This window comes from Python bivittatus, unplaced genomic scaffold, assembly GCF_059951505.1.
Source record: "Python bivittatus isolate LINGU-HERP-01145 unplaced genomic scaffold, Pbiv_v1 ctg000480_np1212, whole genome shotgun sequence".
NCBI classification, from domain to species: Eukaryota; Metazoa; Chordata; class Lepidosauria; order Squamata; family Pythonidae; genus Python; species Python bivittatus.
This window is the reverse complement of record NW_028277075.1, coordinates 6,695,070-6,722,091: the sequence shown is the minus strand read 5'-3', so window position 1 is coordinate 6,722,091 and position 27,022 is coordinate 6,695,070. Positions and strand designations below refer to the sequence as shown.

Below are 27,022 nucleotides of genomic sequence, written 5' to 3'. Positions count from 1 at the left end.
ATCCTACCTGTTTTTGGCTCTTGGCCTGCTCACTACTTGCTTCAGCCAACAGATGAGCGGTATGCAGCCTCAGATTATTCTGAAAGCCGTGAAGCACTCAATAACAAAAAGTTTGATCATCTCTGCTTTAGAAGCAGAAGCAGAATAATTTTTTATCATTGTTTAAAAGACACTGCCATAGTCTCACTTACCACCATCTAGAGTAGGAGTGAAGAATGTTTGAGGAGCAAATGTCATCCAGTGTTCTGGAGGGCATCTGTGATATGGAATCAAAATTGTTCACTCCATTCGGGATATTATTTGAGAGAAGGTGCCTAATTTATGAGAGTCTCTTTTTGTCTTTCTCTGTAACTGGGATCACAGATTGCAGTAAAAGCCATGGTTTGTTTATCTACAAATTACTGAATAAGCTACAATTGACTTGGTTCTCAAAACACACTGCATCATAAACTGCAGTTTATAAACCATTTTGGCTAGGTTCAAGCAATCTGCAAAGCCCCAAACCAAAGATATAACGAGTCAGTGTGACACAAGAACAAAGCTTGTTTGCTGGTTGTGCACACATGTATAATCCATATGAGATTCACAGGTGATTTATTTTAAAACTAGCACTTCTCATACACTGCGTACTGAGAAAGGGATGTATGATTAAATACCAGTTTTCTACAGTGTACAGATCCAAAGCTGTGATTTAAGTCTGTTCTTATCCAATATGTGCTGGCCTGTTTTCAGGCTAGGCAGAAAAACACTCCATGAATCAATATTTTCTTAACACTCTTCATTCTGCTTGATACTGGCTAACTAAAAACACCCTCTTGTGCTGAAACGATGAATCATATGCAGTTGGGACTGAGACTTCTCACAGCCTGTGAATAAGACTCATTATTTATCAGCCAGCATCAACAAGTTGTTTATGGAGAAACACACAACAGAAGTTACTAAGCTGCTGTTGGAACAATACTGTAAAAGCAATGCTCTTCAGTGGAATTCAGAATTCAGCTTAGCTGTTTTGATCTTACAGCTTCAAACTGGCCCAACATTTTTTTTAAAAAAAGATCAGTATTATGACATCAGAACAGCTGCTCCTCAAACACAACAAAAGACAGCTGCACTGTTATAACACTTGCCTTGTATTCAGGAAGGACAATAGGTATTTCCATGCATCACAAAATCAGTTTACCAAGGTCCAAGCTAGAAGTAAAATTTAGTTATGCCAAGGTCATATGAACATCCATTGATTACAATGGCCCTATTATTTATATGCAACAGTTCTAGAGCAGTGTCAACTGCAGCAACTTCAAGATGTATGGATTTCAGCTCCCAGAATTCCCCAGCCAGCTGAGGTTGAGAAACACTGTTCTAGAGTGTACATGCAGAGGATTATATTGTGACTGCTTTCATTGGTTTAGAATCATATGGGAATCCAGTCTGTAAGTTGGTGCACTTACCTAGGGCCTCTGGATAGAGATAGTTAATAAATATTATAAATAGATAAGGAAGGAAGGAAAGAAAGAAAGAATAAATATTATAAATAGGTAAGTAAGTAAGTAAATACTTTTAGTGCCAAGAACCCTAATGTTACCCACATTAAGATAACAAAAACCTATAACTGGGTTGAATCATTTCAACTTGTTGAAAGAGGTAGCTGTGACTGAATACTTTTCTGTTTAAAAAACCCAACACAGTCCATCTAGTTTTCTATATCCGGAGCTTTCTTGGATGTCAATGCTTTTAATTATGAGCTTCCATCTGTAATCAGACGCAGGTTCACCTCACTGAGAACTAAAAAGTATAGTCTCCCTCAATTCAAGGTAGACTCCCGCTGATTAGATTCATAGTGTTTTCTTAGCAAGAATTTGAAAGTAGTTTCCTATTATCTTTTTTCATGATGCTTTTTCAACCTCCCAGTCTAGTCCACACCTCAGGATTTCATAGCTGTTTTCCATCTGATTACTACCCAGGTCTAATTATGGTTTGCTGTTTTTAAACCACTTCAGGTGTTGCCACCTGCTGAGGAGTCAGAACTAAGCAAAAATGTAAAAACCTATATAAAGTGTTCTCCGTGATTTGGCAGGGTGATTCTAATATTTTCTTTTGCTTTTCAAGACACCTGAAAGCAAAACATATCCACCCAACACTGGAACTTTTTTCTTGGTCAGAAATCACTGGATTCTCTAAAGTCTGTTGCTCTAACTGTTTTCACTAACTTTTCAAAATACTTTTATTGGTATTTCTATTTTGTCTCTATTTTCCTTATATTTTTTAAACCAATGAATCTGTTTTTATGGCTATGTTTATTGCTTTTGAAGATAGTTTATGACTAGGTTTTGACAGGATTTGGCTTCCCCAAAATCCTAACCCCCAAATCTGGGCTGACAAACACAATTGCTATATTCTTAAAACATGCTATGTTTAAACAAGTAAACCACTACAACACATTGATCCATAGATTACTCAATCCCAATTTAGGCTAGTCTAATAGGGCTTGAGTTTGTTTTAATTGTTTCTAATTTTTATTTTTATCACAGATGTTTTAATTTTGTCTGTATTATGTTAATCACTGAAAGTCATTTCTGATTTTGAAAAGATATAAATATAATACATATAAATGTGAATAATATTTCAATATTTGGAAGCTTTAATATTGTTAAGTGGGATATACATTTTTTTGAAAACATATTTAAGTGTTGTCTATGCAAGTTATGCCCTTTCTAATGATTAAGTTTTCATTTTAAAAAATTTTTGCTATGACTTTTGATTATAAAAAAGGTACAATAAAGGTAGGTGACTGGATTTCTGGAATCAGGAGAGACCATTACGCTGAACAGAGAAACTCAGATTCTATTTTCTAACATGCCCCAACCCCTTTCATTTTCTGAGATCTTAACTAGATACATTTCAGAAATGTTCAGTTTCATCAAATACTGTTTATCACTGCTAATACTGTCTTGGAAAACTTTTTCAAAATATATCAATTCTGGAACATAATCTTGTCTTCCTTTCTTATAACACTCCTCTATTACCTGACACCTCTGCTGCTGTTCATTTGATTATTCCTGACTTTGTTTCATGTTTGTTTCTTGTCTGATGCAAACAGGAATGCTTTCCAATATGAGAAAAATAGTTTTGTTAATAATTTTTCGTGTGTTCGTGTGTTAATTAGAGCTAGCTGTGATTCACTGACAACAATGGGACAGAGAAAAGTTTTGTTTTGTTAACCAAGGAAGTAGCAATGTTTCAATAAATTTCGTGCTCACTGTCCAATTTTACAAACGATGCTCACGGAGCATTTTCAATTGAAAAACATCCTAAACCCTCAATTGCCTGGGCCAAGCAGTCTAGTCTTTTTGTATGTTACCGCCACAAACTGAATGGAACTGACTCTGCGCTCAATAGGGGCCTGCTTGTGACACACCAGGAGATCAGGCATGTCCAGACAAGATGGTGTTGTAGTCAGGCAGTTATCAGCAGTCTCTGAAATTCCTCTAATGAAGCCAGAGTGTTGGCAGCTGCTGTGAAAGATGTGGTAGTTGTTCTCAAGATTAGAGAAGAGTTAAACCAATAAAAGACACTGTTAGTACTAAACACTCCAAGAGTGCAGCTGAGAACAGAGTATCTTAGGTGGAAGATCATGAGAAGCCAGTGAATACATTAATAATCTATTTACTAAAGATTCAGAACAAAAGAACAACTCTGGAATCTCACACTTGCTGAACTACTCTGCATGTGAGAAAGGCCAGCTGGTTCCTTTCACTGAAGTTTTAATTCAGAAAGTAATGGTTTTTGCTGGCAGATTATCAACTACATATTCAGAAGGCTCACTGTGTTACAGCTTCTCCTTTTTGTACAGCTAATAAGCCTTGTGAGATTTGCCATGAGGAATAAAATCCTGAAGGAGGCCTGCTTGGTGGTTGAAACTGAATACAGAAAAAGCCTTGTATTAGGTTTTTCCTTGATTTTACAACAAAATAAAAATGGTTAATAACATGGCTATCTTTGTCCTGATATTATTCATGTAGAGGTTGAAAGTGATCTGGCTGTTGCGCACAGAATCTACTACATGTTCCAAACTATAGAACTGTTTCACTGATAATGTGGATGCTAAGATTTTAACAGCTACTTTGGCTACAGATTACATGGTATTCTTCCAGTTATAGTGTACCAAGCTCAGACTGGTTTTATAGAGGGCCATCAAGTTTCTGACAATATTAGATTTTTAACTGAAGTTCTTTCTTTAAATCAAAATGTACAAGAAACACCAAATATGATTTATTTGGATGCTGAAAAAAAAATTGATACGGTTTACTGCCAATTTTGAATTTTAATCTTTTTTGCTTTTTCTCAGGTTTATATTTTGGATTTATATGATTTATTCAGCCCTTAAATCATGGTTAACTGTGATAGTGTGTCTTCTCTTTGGCTTAATTTAATGCTTCTTTCTTTCTTTTTTTCTTAATCTATTTTAGAATCCCTTGCCTGTACACTTAGACTTTTAAAAATATCAATGGAATTGATAGGTGGAGGGAGTGGGGCTTGATTATATTGTATGCTGATATTTTGTACTTTATAGATAGATCAGAAATCTCTAATGCTATTTCATTAATACATTAGTTTGAAATGCTTTCTGGTTATTCTATAAAGTAGAATAAATCGGACTCAATGCCATTGGGTGACAGTAACACTAGAAAGTGCAAAGGAATAGGGATTTAATTTATATTTTGACTTCAATTTGTCATTGGAACATCCAAGAGTCCTTCTCCACTGGCAATCTGAAGTTATCCCCTAATGTAATGGGCTGTAATGGGTGTGAGAATAACCTTGAAGAACAGGAGGAAGAGTCTCAACCAAGACAATGGTCAGATAAAAGAAACCCGAGTCTGGGGCAGAACTGTAACTTAAGAAAACATCTCAGACAAGATTCTCCCTAGTTCTCATGAAGGTATAGGGAGGGAGTGGGGAAGCACATTCAGACTTGCAGGATTTTGTTACTATAACTTTATGATAAAAGTAGTATTAGCCTGCATGACTTTGGCTTCCTAGTCAGGTCTACCTTGAGGGGCTGACATCTATTTTGATACACATGAAAGATCTAGACAGATTATCTAGAATTTTTTTTGGATATTTGGGGTAATATAACTGTGATTAAGATAAATATAATTGCAAGGTTCGTTTATATTTTGAGAGGCCTTCCTGTATTTATTCCATATATTGTTTTAAATGTAACCAAAGCAATATCCAGTATGAAAAGAACAGAGAAAATGCAGAACAATTTTGAGAGAAATAAAAATTGTTTTGGAAATGGGTGAAAAGGGCTAAACAGGGGGCTTCTACTGGAGTAAATGGAATTTTATTTTAATAAAGTGATGAAATCATTTGGGAAGAAACTGGAGTGAGGGGATGCTGGAAGCGGAATTTTATGGGAATTATACAGAGTAGAAATGAATGTTAGTAACCAAGAAAAAATGATGAAATGTACAAATGCTGTGAGAATGTTGAAAAAGATGGTAAGGCTGCAGGTGTAAATGATGTAACTGGGGAACTGTGAAAACATGGATGTGGTTTACCTCTAGAGTAGCTGTGCAATTTGCTTTACACATACATGAAGACTGCATCTGTGTTTGGCTGAAAGACAGTATCAACAGTGTATGCAACGAGGGGATTAATCTGTATACTGTGCCTTGAAGTCATTTGGTAGAATTCTGGTTAAGAAGGGATGAGAGCAAATCATTTAGAGATGTATATGAGGGGGAGGAAAAAGATTTGTTATATATCTGTTGATTTAGAAAATGTGTAAAATAAAATGGATAGATTTGGACTATCGGTTTTAGGTGAATATGGAATTGAAAGTTGGTTGCTAAATGCAAAAGACTGGTTTACAATGGAAATAAAGCATGTGAAATAAATGAAATGTTCAGTGAATGGCTGAACACTGTGCAGTGAGTAAGACAACAATTATGATGTCCCGTTTGTTGTTCAATGTATTCATAGATAAATATATAAGGAATGGTGTTGGTAACATTAGAGATATGTTGGTTGAGAATGTGAATATGTATGTATTTTTGTATACTGGATGGTACAGTATTAATTATAGTGTCCTAAAGTAAATGTAAGATGGTATGATGTAATATAGAGTATGGATCTGAAAATTAAAGTACTAAAGTCTAAGATAGTTGCAATTGACAGGGAAAATGAAGTGAAAAATTGCAAGGTATACGTAAATGGCCTAAAGCAAGTGGATGAATTTGTGTATTTTGGCAGAATGTTTACCAAAGATTTAAAAACGTATGGAGAAATTTTAAGATGTACAAATGCTGGTAGAAGGCAGTAGGAAGTCTGTGGTCCATTGCAAAAAATGAATGTTTGTCAAAAGAAAGTAAAGAACATGCTTCTGGCCATTTTGTTATATGGAATTGAGAGTGTATCAGGAGAAACATAAAAGTAAGTTGAATGCAGTGGGAATGGATTACTTAAGAAGTGTATTTGATAAAACAAGAAGAGGATCAAGAATGAATTAGTGCTAAATGAATATGGACTGAATATAAGAGAGTGATCTGTACCAAAGAAATATGTTGACACAGCTTAGTCATATACAGAGAACAAATAATACCTGGACAGCAAAAGAAATATTTGAAGGAATGAATGGACTGAGAGAAAAGGGAAGGCACAGTAATTGTGTTTCAATGGAGTTTATGAGACCCTCAAAAAGAAAGAGTTGAGAAGTTCAAAGAAGAAAAGAGAATGGATAAAGCAATGTATGGACCTGTTGGAAGCGGGGGGCGGTTGGAAAGATGGAAAGAGATAGAGGTTCTTCAGACTGCACAGGGCAGTAATATAGCACCTGCCTGCAATTCCTTAAAGCAACTATGTTAGTGCAAAAGATGTAGCCACTTTTAAGAGTTCAGTCATTGGCTACATCTACCCTCCATCCACCCCAAAGCACTTTTTTTGAATGAAAGGTGAAGCAATGCACATATATTATTACTGTTGTTGTTATTGTCACTGCTACATATTCATACTTTCAGAAAATGTAACAACTTCATTTCACACAAGAACTGATTTTGAATTTTTGGAAAGAATACTGAAGATTATTCTAATGTGCCTATAGCACCTAAATTGCAATTTCCTACAAGGTAATCTAATTCATGCAGCAGTACCCACCAGAATTTTTATCAGGCAGGTGATTTATCCTCCACACAATGGAATTGAAAGCATGCTCGTATTTGGCAGTTCCTAGTGTTACCCTCATTGCTGGCTCAGAACCAGACACGCTGGTGGATCCAAAGCTAGCAGTTTTGTTCACCTTTGCTTTCAAGGACTTCTCCCCAAGGACACTGTCTCTCCGGAGGTTTTTCACCCACTCATGTGGCACAGGATAACGGACCATCACATTTTCACAGGGGACTTGAGTTAGAGGATCTCTGTTGGATGAGAACCCTGGTGACATCATCAGCCAGCTCTGAAGCTCCACCTCAGCACCACTGACACTAGCTGCAACCCTTAAAGTAAAAGGCAACGTCTTCTCAGAAAACACACTCCTAAAGCGCATTAGTTCAAATCGGCAAGCATCCAAAGGGTTAAACATAATGACACGGGCACTGGCAAATGCCTCCTCATCCACACATGAATGGAAATGGCAATCATTCAATTGAATCCACTTGGTAGTGGTAGTGGGCATGATGTCCTGCCGCAAAACAATTTCGTTCCCTTTAACAAGGATGTCATTGAGGCCCAGCCTACATTCTGCCAGTCCAGAAAGAAAACTGAGCACGTGCACTCGTGTCAATACATTGTGCTGTAAGATCCTGTTGTCTCCTTTGGCCAAAATTCCATAGAATTCATCCTTTACATCAATAGTGATTTCCTCCTCTTGGTAGTTCAGTCCCACTGTACTTAAGTCTGTTGAGGAAGCAGGCAAATCCATCAATGAATCCTGAACTGCCCTGATAAAGCTAAGGAAATCATCATAATTGGTGGTTCCTAGCTTAATGACCTGTTCCTTTTCTGCTATGTGAGAAACAGCTGCCTTTGGTTGGTATTTCTTTTTTTCCTTGTAGGTGACACGGTCTATTCTCACAGTGTGTATCCTTCCATTTTCATCATAGTTTTGAAGCTTGGGTTCTGAAATCTCATGATTTATTTCAAGTTTGAACTCCTTAAAAGGCTTTTCCAGTCCCTTTTCATAGAAGAGCTGTAAATATTTGCTATCTGTCAATTTGACATGTATTGGACCCCAGTGCCTAGAAGACATTATATTCTTCTTTTCTGGTATCCTCAACATCATTGGCCAACCATCTTTTTGCTGAGGTGGCCCCAAAGTAGACAAGGTACTATCCAGCTCAGTAGAGACTGTGGGGTCATCATCTGGCAAACTGAGGACATTCCGCTGATCTGGATCCCCAATATGGAGTTGCTTGAGTTGCTCAATAGCATCTCTATGTCTGAGGTGTTTACTTGGCTCATTGAAGCTAATGGAATCAGGTTCTTGATGTAGGATAAGAAAAGAATCTCTCTGGTTTTTACTAGGGATTCCAGAGATAGAGTTCCCTTGGGAACGCCTATCCCTTTCCTCAAAAAAAGAACTGAATGGATTGATAGGAGAAGGTTGAACATCCCTCAATGATACATCAAGGAAAGGATTAGTAGCGCTCCAGGGGGGTGTTCCACCAACTGATGGCAACCAGGTTATGGAAGAAAGATCTAGCTTCTGAACTTTAGAGGGATCACTCAAGGTGCTCTTGGGGCGTTCCCTTTTTTTAAAGGATAAGGGGGTACTAGAGTTCACATCTGTGACCTGTGTGGTCGCTGTTGTTGCTGCTTCTGCTAATGACGAGGATTCTTGTTTCACAGGAGATACAGTTATAGGAGAAATGGAACTAACTTCATTGTCATCAAAAGTCACCCAGCTGGGAAAACGGGCTGTGGTTGCAGTTTCACTGTGGCCATTAATGGATGTGTTGTTCAGCTGCCAGCTGGTGGCCTCCATACCTAGCTCTTCATCTTCAAGAAGGGATGAGGAATTGTCTGACAGAAGGAAAAAAAAGAACATCATTACTATAATGTAAAACTTCTGGTTATCACAATTAATGCCATATTTTTATTATATACATATTGATTACAAAGTAATGCAGGAATGAAAATGTTCCAGTAGGCTCACAAGGTTTTCTGTGGGGGGAACAAGCTATATTAACTGTCCCACTTTTATCTCATTTAAATAGGAGAACTATTAATAAAATCTTAGCAGAAATAAAACCACCCTTCTAAAAACCACCTTTTGTATACTGACCTTTTGTTGCTTTCTGTTCTGGTTTTATTGTTAATTGTTGGTCTGTATTAGACCACAGTCACGTTCTTGGAGTAAGAATTCTATTAAACCATTTTTTTAAAAAACTCCAATAAAACTGGTGTTAAACAAAACAAAGCTAGTTAAATAAGACACAAATGTATAAGAGAACTAGGGTTGAGTGTGCTTCAAATGTTTGTGCTTCAGATGTTGCACAAGCACAGCACCTCTGCTATTATAACATATGCCTTTTTACAGGCTTCTCTGTGAGCTTGAAAAAAGTTGCTGTTGCTTTAATGAACTGAATAATTAAAACAGGGGGTCTTTATTGCAACTCTTAAAGCATCAGCATCAACATCTTCAAAGGAATAAAATTCACTAGAGAGGAAGAAAACAACATGCTACCCTTCCTGGATATCCTCATCAGCAGAGGAAAGAACAGGAAATTAGAAACCCAAGTTCATCGGAAGACAACCCACACCAAACAAGTACTCCATTACCAAAGTAACAACCCAACCTCCCACAAGAGGAGCTGTGTAAGAACACTATTCAAGCGAGCACAAACGCATTGCAGCAACCCAGAACAGCAGAAAAAGGAAAAAGATCACCTATACAACATCTTCTAACAAAATCGATATCCACGTAATTTTATCAAAAAGTGCCTGACCATTCAACCTACTACAACACAACCTATATAAGCTATGAAAAGGATCACACTACCGTACATCAGAAACGTCTCAGAAACCACCAACAGACTATTACAACCATATGGCATCTCTATAGCACACAAACCAACAAAATCACTCCAAAATACCCTAAGTAAACCAAAAGACCCGGTAGCCCAAGAAGAAAAAGCAGGAGTCATCTACAACATACAGTGTAAAGACTGTAACAAACACTATGTAGGACAGGCAGGCAGAAGACTAGCAGAGCACATCCAGGAGCACCAACTAGCAGTCAGAAGACATGATGAAAATTCCTTAATCTCACAACACATGGACAGACTCAACCATAGTTTTTAACTGGGAAACTGTCAGCATTTTAGACCAGGCTAAATCCAAATATGCAAGAGAATTCTTGGAAGCCCAGTATTTAGACAAGGCAGCGATTAACAGACACACAGAGATAAACAGCATCTACATACTATTCAAAAGAGACAAAAGACGAGAAGATCACCTCACCAGCAATCAATCACCAGCAATCATCACGCGCAATCATCACCCAGATAAGCAAAGTTTACCACCAGGCACACAATCAAGCAACAAACATATGCTAATCAAAGAACTACCAGATGAGCAAAATGAATCCCCCACCCCTACCAGCACTGGCAAGGCAGGCCACAGCACATAAATAGAGAGCAAACCCCATCCGATTTTAGCACTGAAGATGTTACCTGGCCGGGTAATGAAACGTTTGCAAGAAAAGAACCAAGCTCAGAGAACCCCAAGGACTCCACATCTTTTTCTTTTTTAAAAAAGAATTTTATTAAGTTTCAGTAAGAAATAAAATATAGAAAAATCAAAAAGAAAAAAGAAAAATAGCAAAGCAGAAAAAATACAGAAAAGAAAAAGCAACTTCCGACTTTCTTTGGTATAGGTATAGATATAAAATACATTCAGCTCTTACTCTACTGTTTAAAAGAATTACATATTAGATCTCTCTCTTACTCATATTTAAAAACTTTACAAATTACAAATGAGTCTATATCAAGAAAAACTATTAAAAATCAGTACAAAGTATTGCTATCGTTATATAATAAATCAGTCATCAAATCCCAAGATCAAATTTTCACTTTTTTGAGTCTCAAGTAAAAAGTCCAAGGGTGGTTTCCAAACAGAAACAAAGCCCGACAATGTCCTTTCTTTAATCAAAGTACTCAGTTTCGCCATCTCCTCCAGTTCCATTAGGTTCAATATCTATTCTTCAGCTGTAGGTATTTGTAAATCTTTCAATTTTTGCACATATAAAAGTATCGCTGCAGTTATCATATGAAGAAACACATTTCCATGTTTTCCTTCCACCTGTTTATCCATCATACCTAAAAGAAAAGTCTCTGGTTTCAATTGTACATCCATTTTAAAAAATTTTTTAATCAAAATACATATCATATCCCAATATTTCTCAGCTTTCTCACAAGTCCACCATAGATGATACAAGGTACCTTCACACTGGTTACATTTCCAACATACATTTGAAACTCCTTTGTACATCTTACTTCAGCATCTTTTTCCAGAAATAAATAGAAATAATTTTTGCCATAAAATGATTTCTAAATATGTCTGTATTAAACATATCTACCCAATTTCTGATAGAAAGTAGTGTTTTTGAGAGCCAGTTTGGTATAGTAATTAATATAAATTCTAGTCCTTCTTTAGATATGGAAGCCAGCTGGATGAGTTTGGGCCAGTTTCTTTCAGCCCAACACACCGCCCAAGGTGGTGGTTGTATGGAAAATAGGACGAGGGATCATTATTTGTGCCATCTTGAGTGTAGCAAATAAAGACAGGATATAAATCTAATAAATAAAAATCGAAAACATAAATACATATCTATAAGCATACATTTCTGCTACAGAACATAAGAGCAGGTTTATGGAGGAACATTGTACAGTGGTACCTCGAGTTACGAACGCCCCTCCTTACGAATTTTTTGAGATACGACCAGCTCCGGCCCCAAAAATTTACCTCTACTTGCAAACTCCTCCTCGAGTTACGAACCGGATCCGCGGCCATTTTCCCTGCTGCCATGCGGTCGCGGCTTCCTGTGGGCGAGATCGCGGTAGCAAGGAGACATTCGGTGAGGCTTGTGGTGTGTTTTGTGGTGATTGGAAGGTGTTTGGTGTGCTTGTCAGCATGGCTCCAAAGAAAATGCAAAGCAGGCTTGGCAAGAATAAGGCTTTGAAGAAAAAAGTGACGATCAAACTTAAGAAGGACATTATAGAAAAGCACGATCGTGGTATTCGTGTGACTGATCTGGCCTTGGAGTACAAGATGGCGAAGTCAACCATCTCGACTATTTTCATGTTTTTGTGGTTTAAAAATAAAATGCATATGTTTCAGAACTGTTTAACTGTATGTATTTACATTGAACCTTATGGGGGAAATTTGCCTCGTGGTGCGACCAAATTCGGAGGGCGGATTAGCTGTATTTACATTGAACCTTATGGGGAAATTTGCCTCGTGGTGCGACCAAATTCGGAGCGCGGAACAGATTAATCGTATTTACATTGAACCATATGGGAAAATTTACCTCGACTTGAGACCAACTCGAGTTGCAACCAGAGTCACGGAACGGATTAAGTTCGTAACTAGAGGTACCACTATATAATGCTTTTTTCCCCTCCTTGTCAGGCTGTCCTAGCTCTTATGTATGTTTAAAATAGAGCACATATTTTATTAAAGATAACACTTCATGTTGTTACACCTGTATGACTGCATATTTATTGCAATGTCAAAAGCCTGTTTTAGGATGGAAAGATAAAATGATAGTACAGAGAAAAAAGCCTGTCTCTTACAAAGGCAATATAAGGGCTAGAGAATCTGAGCTTCAGGACGTTCTGAAAACAGAAATACCCATTATGTATCTGATAAAGTGAGTTGCAGTCACAAAAGCGTATGCCTTTTAATACTTTTTTTAATCCGAAAAGATGCTACCAGATTCCTGATTTTTTGCCTGTTACAGAGGTGTAGATTTTTTCTTCACTATGACAGCCCGATGTGCAATATTTTCTGCCTGCAGTGACAACCATTCCCTTAGATGTTACTATTTTTTTTTGCATTTATATCCAACCTTTCTCTGAGAGCTCAAGGTGGGATACATGGGAATTGCCCCTAATTTTATCCAAACAATGGGTTGGGCCTCAAAATTACCAGTGAATTCTGGTCTCCCGGAGTCTCCCTGACATAAATCCAAAATCTTTATCATTATACCACTCTGGCTGTCTTTGTTTGTTTGTTTATTTTTCAAATTTATATATGCCACCCAATCTCAGTTTCTTGAACAACCAAGTTTTATTCTTCTTTCAACAGCCTCACCAACTATACCTTGCTCACTTGTAATAAGTTAGACATCTACAGAACCAAGAAATATCTGACAGGATAGGCCTAGTATTTCCTATAGATGAATATCCAATTAAATAAGAAGGAGAAAGGAGTAATAATTGTTTCCACAGTAAGGAATGCAAAAAGTTAAGATTCATAAAATAACTGCTTTGGTATTGCTACTTTAAGTTTTTTATAAGTGATCTGGCATTAGAAGTGAGCACCATAGTGACCAATTTTATATTTATTTACAGGCTAATGAAAACAAAAGAGGGTTGAAGATCTCTAGACAGATTCCTCCAACTTGGGTGAATGGTCAATAAAATGATAAATGCAGTTTAATTTATGCTAAAAATTAATATACAAAGCAGGAAATCAATCACATAATTTTATTTTTAAAACTCCTTTTTTTTTTAAAAAAAAAAGTTTTATTTTTAAAACTCCTCCTATATTGAAGAGATCTGAGCTCATGTTGATCTATCAGGAAGGAGAATTTGGAATTATGATGGAGAGTTCAGGAAAAATATTGACCTAGTATGTGGCAGCTGTGAAAAATACAAATTCCATGTTGGGCAGAATTTGGAAAGTGATCAGAAATAAAACTGCCCTAACTGTAATACCTACAGAGATCTATGGTGCACCCACAGGACAAATTATGTGCACAGTTTGGTTGTTACATCTCAATAATGATAATATATAGTTGCAATAGGAGTAGAAAAAGATACCCCAAAATAACTAGAGCAACAGTCCCATGAAAATAATCTATGTTCCTTAAAACACTATGCATGGTATTAAAAAAGTAGAAAGTGAGAAAAATCTTTCATATAAATCTTTTAGGATTATTCAGTGAAGTTGAATGGTGAGAAATTCAAGACAGAAAACTGGTTCTCCACACAGTGTATTTACTATGAATACAAGCTATAATAACAAGATGTGGTGAAGGCTACCGTGATATGTCTTGATTACTAGTCATGAAGGCTATCTCCAGGAAAAGAAGCACTGGTTGTTGAGGAACAATACCAGAAAACTATTCTATTCTGCTTGTGGATTTCCTACAGAAGAGGAATATGGGAAACCAATATGGGAAACAGGATGATGTATTAAATAGATCCTTTGCCCTATGGCAGGTAAGATTCTTTTTTTAATTTGCTGTTCAAATTTGAATAGCTCTGCTTTTTCATCTACATAACTCCAGCCTGCATTCCATTTCTTGTTTATATTAAAGAGAGAGATACACCTATTTTGATATATAAAGGTAAACCAAAGTAACAACTCCTGTAGACATAATAGTTGGATCAATATATCAGAGTATATAGGACTGGGGTGAAGTTTATTCAACAACCACAACAAATTGTGGCACATGTAGCGATAAAGCATTTTATTGTTTGTATGTAAGTACTTGACTGAGATCAAGATACCACGTGAAAGGCTGGACAAGTATGAGCATCTGGCCTCCAGTGTATCCTCAAGCCTCAAAACTAAGAATTGATCCTACAAAATTAGACTAAATGGTACAGAATGTACTCTATCAAAAACAACATTCATGGCACCATGAAGGCAAGTGATTTTATCCTTATCTCAGTAGGTGATGAAAGATGTTAACATTGGATTTTCCAGAATAAGTGATAGTAAGTTCTTCCCTACTGTAAAAACCTCAGTTTAAGAATTGGATTATTGATCAACAGTGTTGCTATAACACTGAATATCTACAGTTCTCTGAAGGGTAGTCAGAACATAATTCTAAATAAAATAAAGAGCAAATAAGCAAAGAGTAACTAGTAGCTGCATGAGAATCCTGAACTATGTAGCCAATCCTCATTAGACCTCCAAAACCATGAATTTTGTTAAATAATAATAAAAAAAAATTAATAGAATGACCAGAAGATGGTGCCATAAAACCAGACTGTATTACAAGATTTTTGTTGGTTTTGAGATTATTAAAATTAAAATATTTTAATATTGTTTTAATTCATCGTTAATATTACCTAACATATCTTTAATATTAAAATTCAGTATATTTACTGCATGAACATTCGTTTTGCTGGAGAAAAGGTCACTATGAGGTAAGATATTATTGCCAAGTATACACAAGTCTGTTACAGAGCCTACCACATTATATATGCTATCAAAATAACGCAGTGTGTGTGTGTGTGTGTGTGTGTGTGACTGTCTATGTCTATCTCTATTTCTCTATCTCTTTAAAGGTCCTTATTTAATACTTCTCTATAGGTATGCATAGGAACATGCCCAAGTATACAAAAGAACATAAGTAGAGGTTTGTATATAATGGCTCTATCCTCAAGTTCTCCGTAAGTGCAAGTTTTTCAGGCCTGCACAAGGCTCCAAAACTTCCTAATGTCTCATCACTCTGACTGCACATTAACAGGAAAGGAAGGAAACAAGAATGGCATAAGCAGTGCAACTATCTTGGATCCTTAGAAATCTCTGCATGCCAGTTATGTGTGCACCCATTTCCTTGTGTTATGATTGTGAGACCTCAACCAGACCCTTTCTGCCTTAGAATATTATCAGCTAATTAAATCCACATAAAATAAATACAGCCAATCCTCATTTAAGTGACTACCTAGGTTAGCGACTATTCACAAATATGATGGTAAAAAACAATAATAAAAAAAAATCATTTTCTGACCAATGCATGCATTTATGACCAAATTTCATGTGCCTGGCAGCAAAAGCCTTCGGTGTCAAACTGATTAATGTCTGGTAAGTTTCAGGCAGCAGCACAACAGCTGGAGGATTCTAATCAACTAATTAAGGTCACAAAGCTGAGCTTTGTTAACTTGCAGTTAACACTTTTTAGGGAAGCCCTGGGCTACAGAGAAAAGCAGCTCAGGAAGAGATAGCTTGTTTAAGCAATCTCTCTGCCCTGCAAGGGGATAAAAAAAGAAAAAAAAATGGGTCAGGCACAGGACACTGTACCAAATAAATGAGCATTTGAAAAACACTTGTTATATTAGAAGGCATTTTTTGTTGACATGCAATGCTACATAATATTCAGTAGCATTTTCAATATTTATGGAGCTGTATTTTATCAAATGGATGTGAACTGATAACTCATGTTACCCAGATCAAGAAATGTACTCAAATTCTTCAAGGAGAAAATCTATGTGGTTGCTAAGAGTCAACACCAAGTTGACAGCACATTATCAGTCAATCGCTGAAATTCTAAATTAAAAAGTTCACATTTAATCTTTTATCTACTTTAATCTTATATTTATTTAACAGGAAGTAAGCACTACTAAGAGAACCACTTTGGTGTAGTGGTTAAGGCACCAGGCTAGAAACCCAGAGACCATGAGTTCTAATCCTGCCTTGGGCTCGAAGCCAGCTGGGTGACCTTGGGCCAGTCACTCTCTCTCAGCCCTGGGAAGCAGGCAATGGCAAACCATTTCTGAAAATCTTACCAAGAAAACTGCAGGGACATGCCCAGGCAATTGCCCAGAGTCAACACTGACTCAAAGACACATGCATGCATGCACACAGACACACACACAAAAGCACTATTAAATACAAAGAAATTACTTCTGCCTGAACATTTTACTTATTTATCATATTTATATAGCCACCCATCTCACACAAGTGACTCTGGGAGGTGTACAACAATTAAAAAGAATAAATACATAAAAATAATTACAAATAAAAAACTATAAAAGCACACAAAACAGGAGGGGATAAAATTAATAAGGGAGCCATTGCAAAATCTCCCTGGGACCCCAAGGCCTGATCACATAGATAAACACTGAAGAGCCTAATAGCACAATCTTAAGAATAATGATTAGTACCCCAGTGTTTAAAAATAAAAAAGAATCTAACATAAATGGAACAGATTATGAAGATAAACTAGTGCCAGAATTTCTGCCCAGAAAGGAGCAGTCTGGAAAATACTGAAATGGTATCCACAGAAGAACAATCTTTTGGCTCTTATTTATGAAATCAGAGAATGACATCTACCAGCATCACCAGTGTTGTCCTTTGCAGGGCCCAGCACCTTCCTTTATTCTTCCAATGCAAATGTTTTCCTTATATGATTATACTGTGTATCTAGGAAAACAGTTACTATTGTTCCATTATTTTAAAAAAAGTTTAAATTAACCATTCAAATGCATATTTACTGTACATTTATGTTTTTTGATAACAATTTTCAACATCTCTATTTTGGATCCAAACTGTAATGTAAGGAAATACAAAATATTTCCTGAAAAGATATTTCTACTTTTGAACAGATAGATACACCCCAAACACCTATGCATATCTGCATGTATAATACCTTCAGCACTTACATATACAGTATGACCTTGAACTGATACAGAAATCAAAATATCCTGTGCCTGGGAATGAATGTATCTCCCAACCACAAGAACTTCAGTCTTAGTGTGATAAGCTGCAGAATATACAAGAGAAACAATTTCATGGCTACTGCAGGCTGCGTGGGCAGCAAAATGTTTCAAGGAGGGAGGGGCTGGTGAAGAGCAGAACTGATGAGAATTCGTAAGATGAGGAACAAATAGGAAATAAGCTTCTTTTTATCTATGCTGTGCTGTCTAGAGAATAGATTATTTTAATCAGTATCTAGATGGCCTCTCCTTCATTATTCACAAAATGACACCTTGAAAATGCTGTGTTTGTATGTGTAAGAGACACCTTAGTAGTAGGTTTTAGCCTAGTTCATACTTGCAGCATGCCCTTATACAAAGGTCTCAGGGATGAGCACTGACGTTGCTTTGCTTGAAATATTTTTATTGTGTTGTGGGTGATTTTTTGGGGTGGGAGTTTGAGCCATCATTTGTAGAATTCTAAACCTACCTGGGGATTAGGAACAAATATAATCTGGAGTTTTGTTAACTTGACATAATAAATTTTTGACTCTTAGGCTGTGATACTGTATTTGATAGGTTTCCTTACAGTGTAATTATTTATTTGGCCAGGAACAGAGTAGAGGGAATAAAGCTTAGTGCAAACACAGTATGACTTGAGAGAATTAAGAATAGGAGATATGCTCAAAATCTCCCCCAACCACAAAATCTGAATCAGTATCAGCATCCCATATAACCTAGTTCCGCCACAAGAAAAACAACACTATCTTAGAAGTTATGACTATGAGTGAGACAACAATTCCAAACGCATCAGAGATCTCTGCAACAGAAAGAAGAACACAAAGAGAGCCCTGCTAAATCAAACCAGACTAAATGCCATCTAGTTAAGCCTCCTATTTCTACACTGACAAAGCAGATGCTTCCAGGATACCTCCCAAGAAGCCTAAAGGCTGAGACCCCGTATTTTGGCTCCTAAGTTATTGGCACTCAGAGACAAATTGCCTCTGAGCCTGGAAATTGCTAATAACCATAATAACAAGTAATCATTCAGTGAATATGCCTACTTCAGAGTATGAGAACTTGTGGCTTTCAAGATATTGTTGGACACTAACTCTCTAGCCATCCTTCAGAGACATGCTGCCAGTTACACTGACTTATTTCATATCCTTATATAATTTAATATCTGCATGCTAACAGAATCTTATCAGAGATGGGTATACATAAGAGATTTACTGCTGCAGTCAATACTCCATCAGCATATGACCAGCCAGATATTTCCATAGAACTAAAAAACAAACAAACAAACAAACAAACAACCACATTAAGTATGTCTCTTCAAGATACTCAGCTGTTTTTATGTCTGGGATCCTTAATAATGCATTATTGTTAAGGCTATTTCTAGAAATAGTTATTTTCCAGGAATGGAATGACAGGAACAAAGGAAAAGCATACGGAAGACATTATCCACCTTTTATTAAAGGCTCCAAGTGAAAGCAAGTTTAGACAGGCAGCCTTTTGTATGATGCTTCTTTCTTGTTCTATTTCTGATAAATAGTGTAGTGCATTCACCTTAAAATCTTACCAAGAAAAGCACAACGAATGAGATTTTCACCTGTTTTGCCAGTGCTAAGGAAGATATATTCATCCATTTCTTCCTATCATATTGTAGTTGCTGTAACAATAGGCATGAAGTTTGGATTCAAGTGGTAGCAAGAAGGATACTACAGATCCACCAGAGGCAGATAAGATGCAAGATAATATTAAGGTAATTGTCTTACACGGAAAGGCGATTTCCTATGTACCTAAATATACTCAGATACTGAACTAAGAATGGTGAATTATAACAAACGAGAGCAGGAGAAATAAAACCTATTATTTCATAGCAGAAGGCAATGACTAGAGTGATACTCTCTCAGTGTCATGTAACATGAAATTACTATTTTCATCAGTTGCTATATAGTCAATTTCCTGCCCAAGTGAAGGGTAGAGTTTTCCACCCAATTTTTTTTTTCAGCCCTAAAATAAAGAATGAGGCAGGGATGTCATATATTACACAATTCAGATAGTAAAACTGTGTGTGTGTGTGCCTTTGAGTTAGTCTTGACTCTTGTTGATTGCCTGGACAAGTCATTTTTGGAAGTGGTGTGGCATTGCTTGCTTCCCAGGGCTGAGAGAGAATGACTGGCCCAAAGTCATCCAGTTGGCTTTATGCCTAAAATGGGATTAGAACTCTCAGTTGCATGGTGTCTAACCTGGTGCCTTAACCACTACACCTAACTGGCTTGCAATAATAAAACAGAGATGAAAAAATGACAAGAATTTAAATTTGTCATTTTTATTACAATTATTATTAATGCCTCTTAGCCATATAATTGTGTCTGGAATGCTGCAGGACCAGACTATGGAATCATATAGGTATTATCAGCTGATGAACATTTTTTTAAAGGTTGGGTTATGAAATTATAAATCTTTCTTATAAACAACAGTAAGCATTTTAAGTGTCCTCAGTTTGAAGAGTTTTCTAATCCAAACCCAATTTGACCATAAAAAGCAAAAATAGGGACCTTGAAATACTTTATAAATAATCTGCTATGCATCTGTATAGCAGATTAAAGGTTAGGGTACAATCCATCTAGCTTTACCCATCTCTACTGGCTTTTTATTTAAAATACAGCAATTATTCCTTCCTATAAAAATAAACTTAAATATTTTTTAAGCAGCTCTTTCTCTTTTTTGATGAAGCATGAGTGAAATGGAAATTTTAATGAAATCTGTTTTTTAGTCTACTCTGCTTTTTTTTTGATACTTAATTTTTTCTCTCTCTCTTACACAAAAACACATCCCATATGTAATAGAAGTAAATTAGATAAGCTTTATTAAATATTGGAATGGATTGCTTGTAACACTTTGTCTTTATTAACAGGTTATAAATTCTAAAAACAATATACCTAATTTATAAGAGCTTTATGCTGAGTCATATCATAAATAGGGTGACTGGAAACTGCTCTTCAAAGCATGGGATGGAAGACTTTCCTAGAAGCATTAATGGATGCAAAAGATTGAGGCCAGAGACTTTTACATGCAAAGCATATAAAATATGCATCTGGCTTTCATGTTACACAATACAGACAGTGGCTGGGTTCACACATCACATTAATCCATGTCTGTTTTACTACAGTTGAATAAATCCCAATGGCTGGGCTCATATATAACACTAAAGCATAAATTGTAACATATAAACAACTAGGTTACAAAATTGCTAAGCCTAGTTAACACTACTTGATGGCTTGCCATGACGTATGAATGAATATCCTGGACACAAGGGCCTTACTACATGATGTGTCTGTTGGTGTCTCTCTCACACAGAGATGCATGATAAGATGCTCAGCTGTTACTTATTTGCTGCATGGAAACAATACAGTTTTCTCCAAGATAGTCCTGTAGTTTCAAAATAACAGCATGTTCTTTCACTCTGGAAAGTGCCTCCTCCCCCCCCCCAGATTGTACAATGCAGTTAGCGCTGCATGAAGAAAAAATTGCAGATGGTGAGGAAAACTACCTGTACAAGATCTTTTGAGTTAATAAACATTATGCTTTTCTCAGTCATGGTTAACCATAATCTTGTGGTAGAGACAGACAAAGCTCAGGTGTCTGAGGATAATCTATATTACCTGGAATAGCTGGAATTTAAGGAGGACCATTCAACTAACACTGAACCAAAAATAAACCACTGTGGCAAACTGGAAGCAAATCTGGCAGAAAATAAGACTTTCATTCTATTTTTCTTCACCCCTCTCTCAGAATAACAGCTTGATGGCATTCCAATTTATGGATAACGAAGCAATCCATTCTACTTAAGTGCGGTCCGTATTCCCCTTCTTCAGAAATGGGTGACCCTGGGGATTCCACAAGCACTGCAATCTTTTTTGTAGTTATTTAGATCTTTTTTAGGCCAGACATCAAGGCTCCAAACAAAAGCAAAGGACTTGTGGGTTCATGGTGCAGTTCCCTTAACAAGAACACTATTCATACAGTGACCTTCATCTCTGGAGTAAAGGGACTTTCTTTCTTTTCGCTTTGAGATCACTCAGTGGCAGATACTCCCGTCAAGGAGATAAACAACCCTTCATAATAAAGCTTCAGCTGCTAACACAACTACAAACAATTGCAGGAAATTAACAGAAGCCAATATTGCTTTGTTATCTTTTAGATGTCCTTTCTTTTCTATTGGTTCTCTTGCATATGTGCAGACATAAAACCAACAAAACCCATGGGGTTACCGGGGGTCATATCACAGAAACCCAGGAAACGGAATTAGCTAAGAGGCCAGGGCACCGTTTCCTCTCTACAACTTTTCACACTCATCACCTCCTATTTGCCACTCAGGGACAGCAGGAACTCTATTAAGTCCAAAATGGGCATCAAGGTTACAATTTCAGAAGGCTAACCAGTAAGAGAAGTATGTGGTCAACAGTGAGCAGTATATGGTATGATAACAAAAATCTAATAATTATTTTGGGACTGCATTCCATTTCATATCCCAAAAAGTACCAAGAAAATTCCAAAAAGTATCTTTGAGAACTAGGGATATCTTGTTTCTTGAGATATAATCCTACCTAACACATGGGCTTTCAGTTGTTTTTTGTTTTGCAGGTAAGTGTTTTCCGGAGGCAAAACCCTTTATCCTTATCAGTAAAACTTTTGTGAGTAAGCTGCTCAAAGTGCTGAAATGCTACAACTGAACATTCCAATCAACTTTTTCCTTAATTATTTCAGGCATAATTCATGCATGCAAATCTACAGGGCAGACAAATTCGCATAACAAACGGTTTACACAAACAGCCCCAAACACTTCTGGCCATTTTAAATATCTTATTCTTTGTCATGCTCTAAACATTTGTATGATTGGGATTGCAACCACTGACTCATAATGTGCTCTTTTCCATGGGAAGTATGTCCCAGGGTGTTATATTCATGCTGTTAGGATTTGGGAGCACACACATTTATTTATCTGTTTGATTTATAAGACCTCAGAATCACCCAAGCAACTCAAGACAGCATACAAAGAGTATTAAAAAAACACAACACCTTAATAAGCTAAAAAAACCAAAACAAAACTTATTTTGGTCTCACAGGAAATGTAGAGGCTTCACCACCAAGAGCTAGATGATGTATTAAACCTAATATAGGCTTCTGCTGCCAAGTATATAAAAATTCAGCCTGATATGGCTTGGATCATACATTACTCTATGAAAACAGCCATTATGTCTTCTCATGACCAATCCATCCATGTCGGTCTGCATTATGATTTTATTTTAATCACTTATTGATTAGGGCTGCCCCAGTAGTGGTGTCATCTTGGGAAAAGGTGTGACTGCTTTAAAGAGATGCAGACAGGTCCCCACATACCCTAAAGCACTCTTTGGGGAACTGAATCTGCCTATTAAATACTGCCTTTAAGAATATATACATTCTTCCACAGAGGTTCAGAGAAATGACAGAGAGTAAACTTTAAAAAGACCACAACAATGGAAATAAAACATAGACACTGTAGTAAAATATCTACAGGGAAGATAAGGTCAATTCCAAAAGAGCTTGCAAAATAAAAATGTGTAATCAGTAAAGAGGTTTGATAGGGAAGGGAATTCAGGGCTCTAATGCTGTTAGCAACCAATTTACCTTCCCAAGCTACCTTCCCAAGTAATTATGCAGAGAACAAGCTTTCAGAACAGATATTTGGGCTAAGATAGACTCACCTGACTGCAAATGGTGACTTGAATAATCTGCTTAACTAAACTGCCATATAACTCTAGAAAAACCTTATCTTTATCCCAAGAAGATTCTCTTCCAGCTAATCTATATACTACTAAAACTCTCATGTCTGTAACCTTCAACTGGGCAAAACAGTGCATCGTAGGGCAACGATTTTTGAACCAAGGTACCTCAAATGGGTTAACTTACAGAATGGGTCCAAAATTCAGGACCCATTACTCCTGTGGGATTGAAATTTGAGAAACTTGTGGCTGCTTCAGCACTGCTGTGCCGCCGTGGTCAGCCCAGGTCACAGGACTGATGGACGAGTGGTGATTGGCTGCTTTGGAAACAAGGCACAAATCTGAAATCTCTTAACAGCTGTGGGCATTGAGGAGTGAGAGATTTGGATGCCTGCTGGTGAGGTAGGGCTGGCTGGGGGGCACCAGTGGTCAATAGGTGAGCCCTCTTCCTCCCTTGAGGACATGCCAGAATGGGGAGTGGGGGTGTGGTTTTCCTCATGGTCTGCAGGTCCCTTTGTTCTACCTACCCCCAGCACAGTGGCAGGTGGTTCTGCTGATCAGCTGAAGATGAGGAGGCTTCACGGGGGCTCTCATGAGGATTGTGAGGGGAGGGCAAATGGCACAAGCCTATATTATATCTGGAAATGAAGGGAGGGAGATTTCTGATGCTCCCTGCCAGCTTCCCACAAGCAAAGTCAATGGGGAAGCCAGCAGCAAGTCATAAGTCGCTCCCACTTCCACTGCTTTTTTGCCTTTAGTCATTCTGTTTCTCTGTTTCAGTAAGGAAATATCTCTGAAACGATGACCCAAGGGGTCATGGGTTGTCTAGTATACATTAAAAGTGTTACTGCACAACACCTCCATCTGACATCCCCCCTCTATTTTGCTTTAGCTTTTTTATATTCATGAAGAATATGCTTAACTGAAAACCACAGATAATACAGCCATCCATAAAAAAGAACTTCTGATCTACTTCAGAAGAAGAAGAAAAAACAACTTCCACCTGTTGCTATAGCAGCAGAGCAAACAGAAATCAATGGCAGAATCTGCCATTTGTTCTATGAGCCAATCAATCCCCAATCTCTGTCCAACACAAGGTGTCTCTTAATGAAGCAGCCCTGTGTGTGGTTAACCCTTTGATGAAATGCTGCAGAGGAGGAAAAAGAGAAATGTTTAAATATTTCCTATTGGGAGTACTTCACAGTTTATTAGATTCAAATATAGAAATGTATTAAATTTACACATTATCCTGATATTCCCTTAGTGCCAATTTATATGAAAATTAGATTTGTTTCATTGTTAACAACAAAGAACAGAAGAGCTAATTCTTGCAGCAGGATATCCTCTTCCTATGTGTAGATTTCAACAGCTGCAGCTGAAAGACAACAAGAGGTGAACATGGGGTAGCTGTGCACCTCCTTGGGTTGTTTTTGTTTTTTCTTTTCTGCAAGACTGCCTTGTCACATGCAGAAATCTTTATAGTCAAATTAGAAATGAGGATGATTTCAATCACATAGTGAAAAGAAAATATTAATTAAACACAACAATACCCCTTAATAGTGGACTTTACTTGTTCAAATCGTCTGGAAAGTAGAAAGTAAATGTAATACTCACTAGCAAGTAACCAAGATTCTGCTGTATACTAGACAGAGAGTGTTACAGTAGTGTTACAACTTTTGATCTCAATCAAATGTCATAGACCATTAGAGTCCATATAAATATGAGACATGATTCCTATGATTCTAGAGTCATGTTGACCTCATAAGATACCATTTGGGAGTAGTTAATAGACTGATGTTTATTTACTGAATAGCCCTTGCTTCTTTTTGTAATCTCAAAAATGTCAGATAGGAGGATAAAATGGATTGTTTTCTGCATGGTTAATAAAAGTGACCAAGCAATGGGAGGAGAAACTTTAAAAGTTCTGCATATCTATATGGGTGTCCAGAGAAGAGGCGCAAGGTGCTGCAAGTGACGAAACATGTGTTGCAATGTTGTGATGCAAACTCCAGCCCTTGTGTATTTGTGTGAGATGTTGTGATGCAAGTATGAAAGGGTGGCATTTGCATCTTGATGTTGCAATGCACATTTTATCATTTTTGCATCATCATGATTAGGCATGGATGCCTGTGCATACTTATAGAAGATAGGCAGATGGGTAAATAAGTCTCAATCCAGTGTGGAAAGCACAGGAACTAGAGACACCCTTGATATCAGATGTAATGTCAGTGGAAAGAAGTTATAAAATGGGTTAATTCAACATCTCAATAAGGAGAAGTTCTGGTGATAACAAGAAAATGCCAGGCTTCAATCCACGTATACATTTCTTCTTAGGTAGCACCATAAGAATATAGTCTTGTGCTCTTATGATTCTTCTCCTTATATTCAAAGATTCATAGCTTTTAATATCAGATATTGAAGGAATCTGTATCAAGGATAATGCCACTACCAAAGTAAATGATGTAAAACAGTACTGAAGAAGGGACCATGACTGATGATGTGGCTTGAACTAAAGAAAGAGTTGTGGAGGGCAATTTATGAATTATACACCAGTTGATTATTAAAATATTCTCACCCTACCCTCACACAGTAGGTGAGAATAGTCTTTCTGGGGCCACCAAAAAGCAGCACAAATATAGCACACCCTGAAGAGGCTTCAGGTAATATGGATATACTCATGTCCAAGGTGCACAGAGACTATGATGAGTAAATTTGAGACTTTTCTTCAACTCTACCATTGTACACAAAGTTAAAGATGTAAATTCAGTGAAGAATCATCAATAGTATTTGCTTTCTAAGTAACTTAAACAGCTAGGCACACAACCCAGCAAAAAGTCATAACTAAAGATTGGTGTTGCAGTGTGAGTGGAATACTATCTCCTTTTCTACCATGGATTAGGAGATGGGTAGTTCTGACTGAACTTGTATACTATTCCATTTGCACCCAAATTTCAGAACTAAACTGGGTTCCAAACAAGTCAGCTTTTCACTAGCCAAGTTCTTTACAACAGAAGTGGATTTCTTTACTTTTTTGTCTTTTTTTTTACCCTATAAAAGTAGTTTAATTTTTACAAAAGTAAATAAACTAGGATAGAATATGCCATTTCTAACTGCCGTTACTGCTATCTATTGCAAAACAATTGTTTCTACAGATGGTAGAGTAAAATAATTTCTAAATAAAATATTGTATATATTCTACTCAATTTTTGTTCAATTTGCTAAGTGCAAATTCCAAAAGTCTGGAATGCCTGGGCTAGTCTTTCTTTGTAAGTGTTCCAATGCTTCAAGTCAGAACAGAAAATCTGTTAAATCAGCATTCCTGAGAATATTTAATCTTTATGTGTCTGGCCAGGACTGGACCCTGTAGGCTATAAAATGGCTGCAAAACAAACAAGGGAATATGAATGAAATAAATCCTTTCCTCTTCTGCAAGGCTCCTGGAGTCAAGTATCACATTTTAGCATGGACAAGCATCTTGTTTTGTAGAAGCACACAGATATGAACAACAACAGCAACAAATTGGATCATCTAAGTTCTGGGTTGTCATTATTAGTAGGAAGAAAGGATACTTCTTAGTTTCAACAAATAACCAAT

The 27,022-nt window shown here is 37.0% G+C and overlaps 1 protein-coding gene across 2 annotated transcripts in view; it reads right to left on the bottom strand.

The window, feature by feature from the left end:
- The window catches only part of STON2 (stonin 2), an 85,562-nt gene that overhangs the window by 10,176 nt on the left and 48,364 nt on the right, over positions 1–27,022 (bottom strand). For both annotated transcript variants that reach the window (XM_007434312.4, XM_025170568.2), the window contains exon 5: positions 7,159–9,021. In XM_007434312.4, coding sequence (XP_007434374.1) covers positions 7,159–9,021 — 1,863 coding nt within the window. The remainder of the gene's footprint in view (positions 1–7,158; positions 9,022–27,022) is intronic.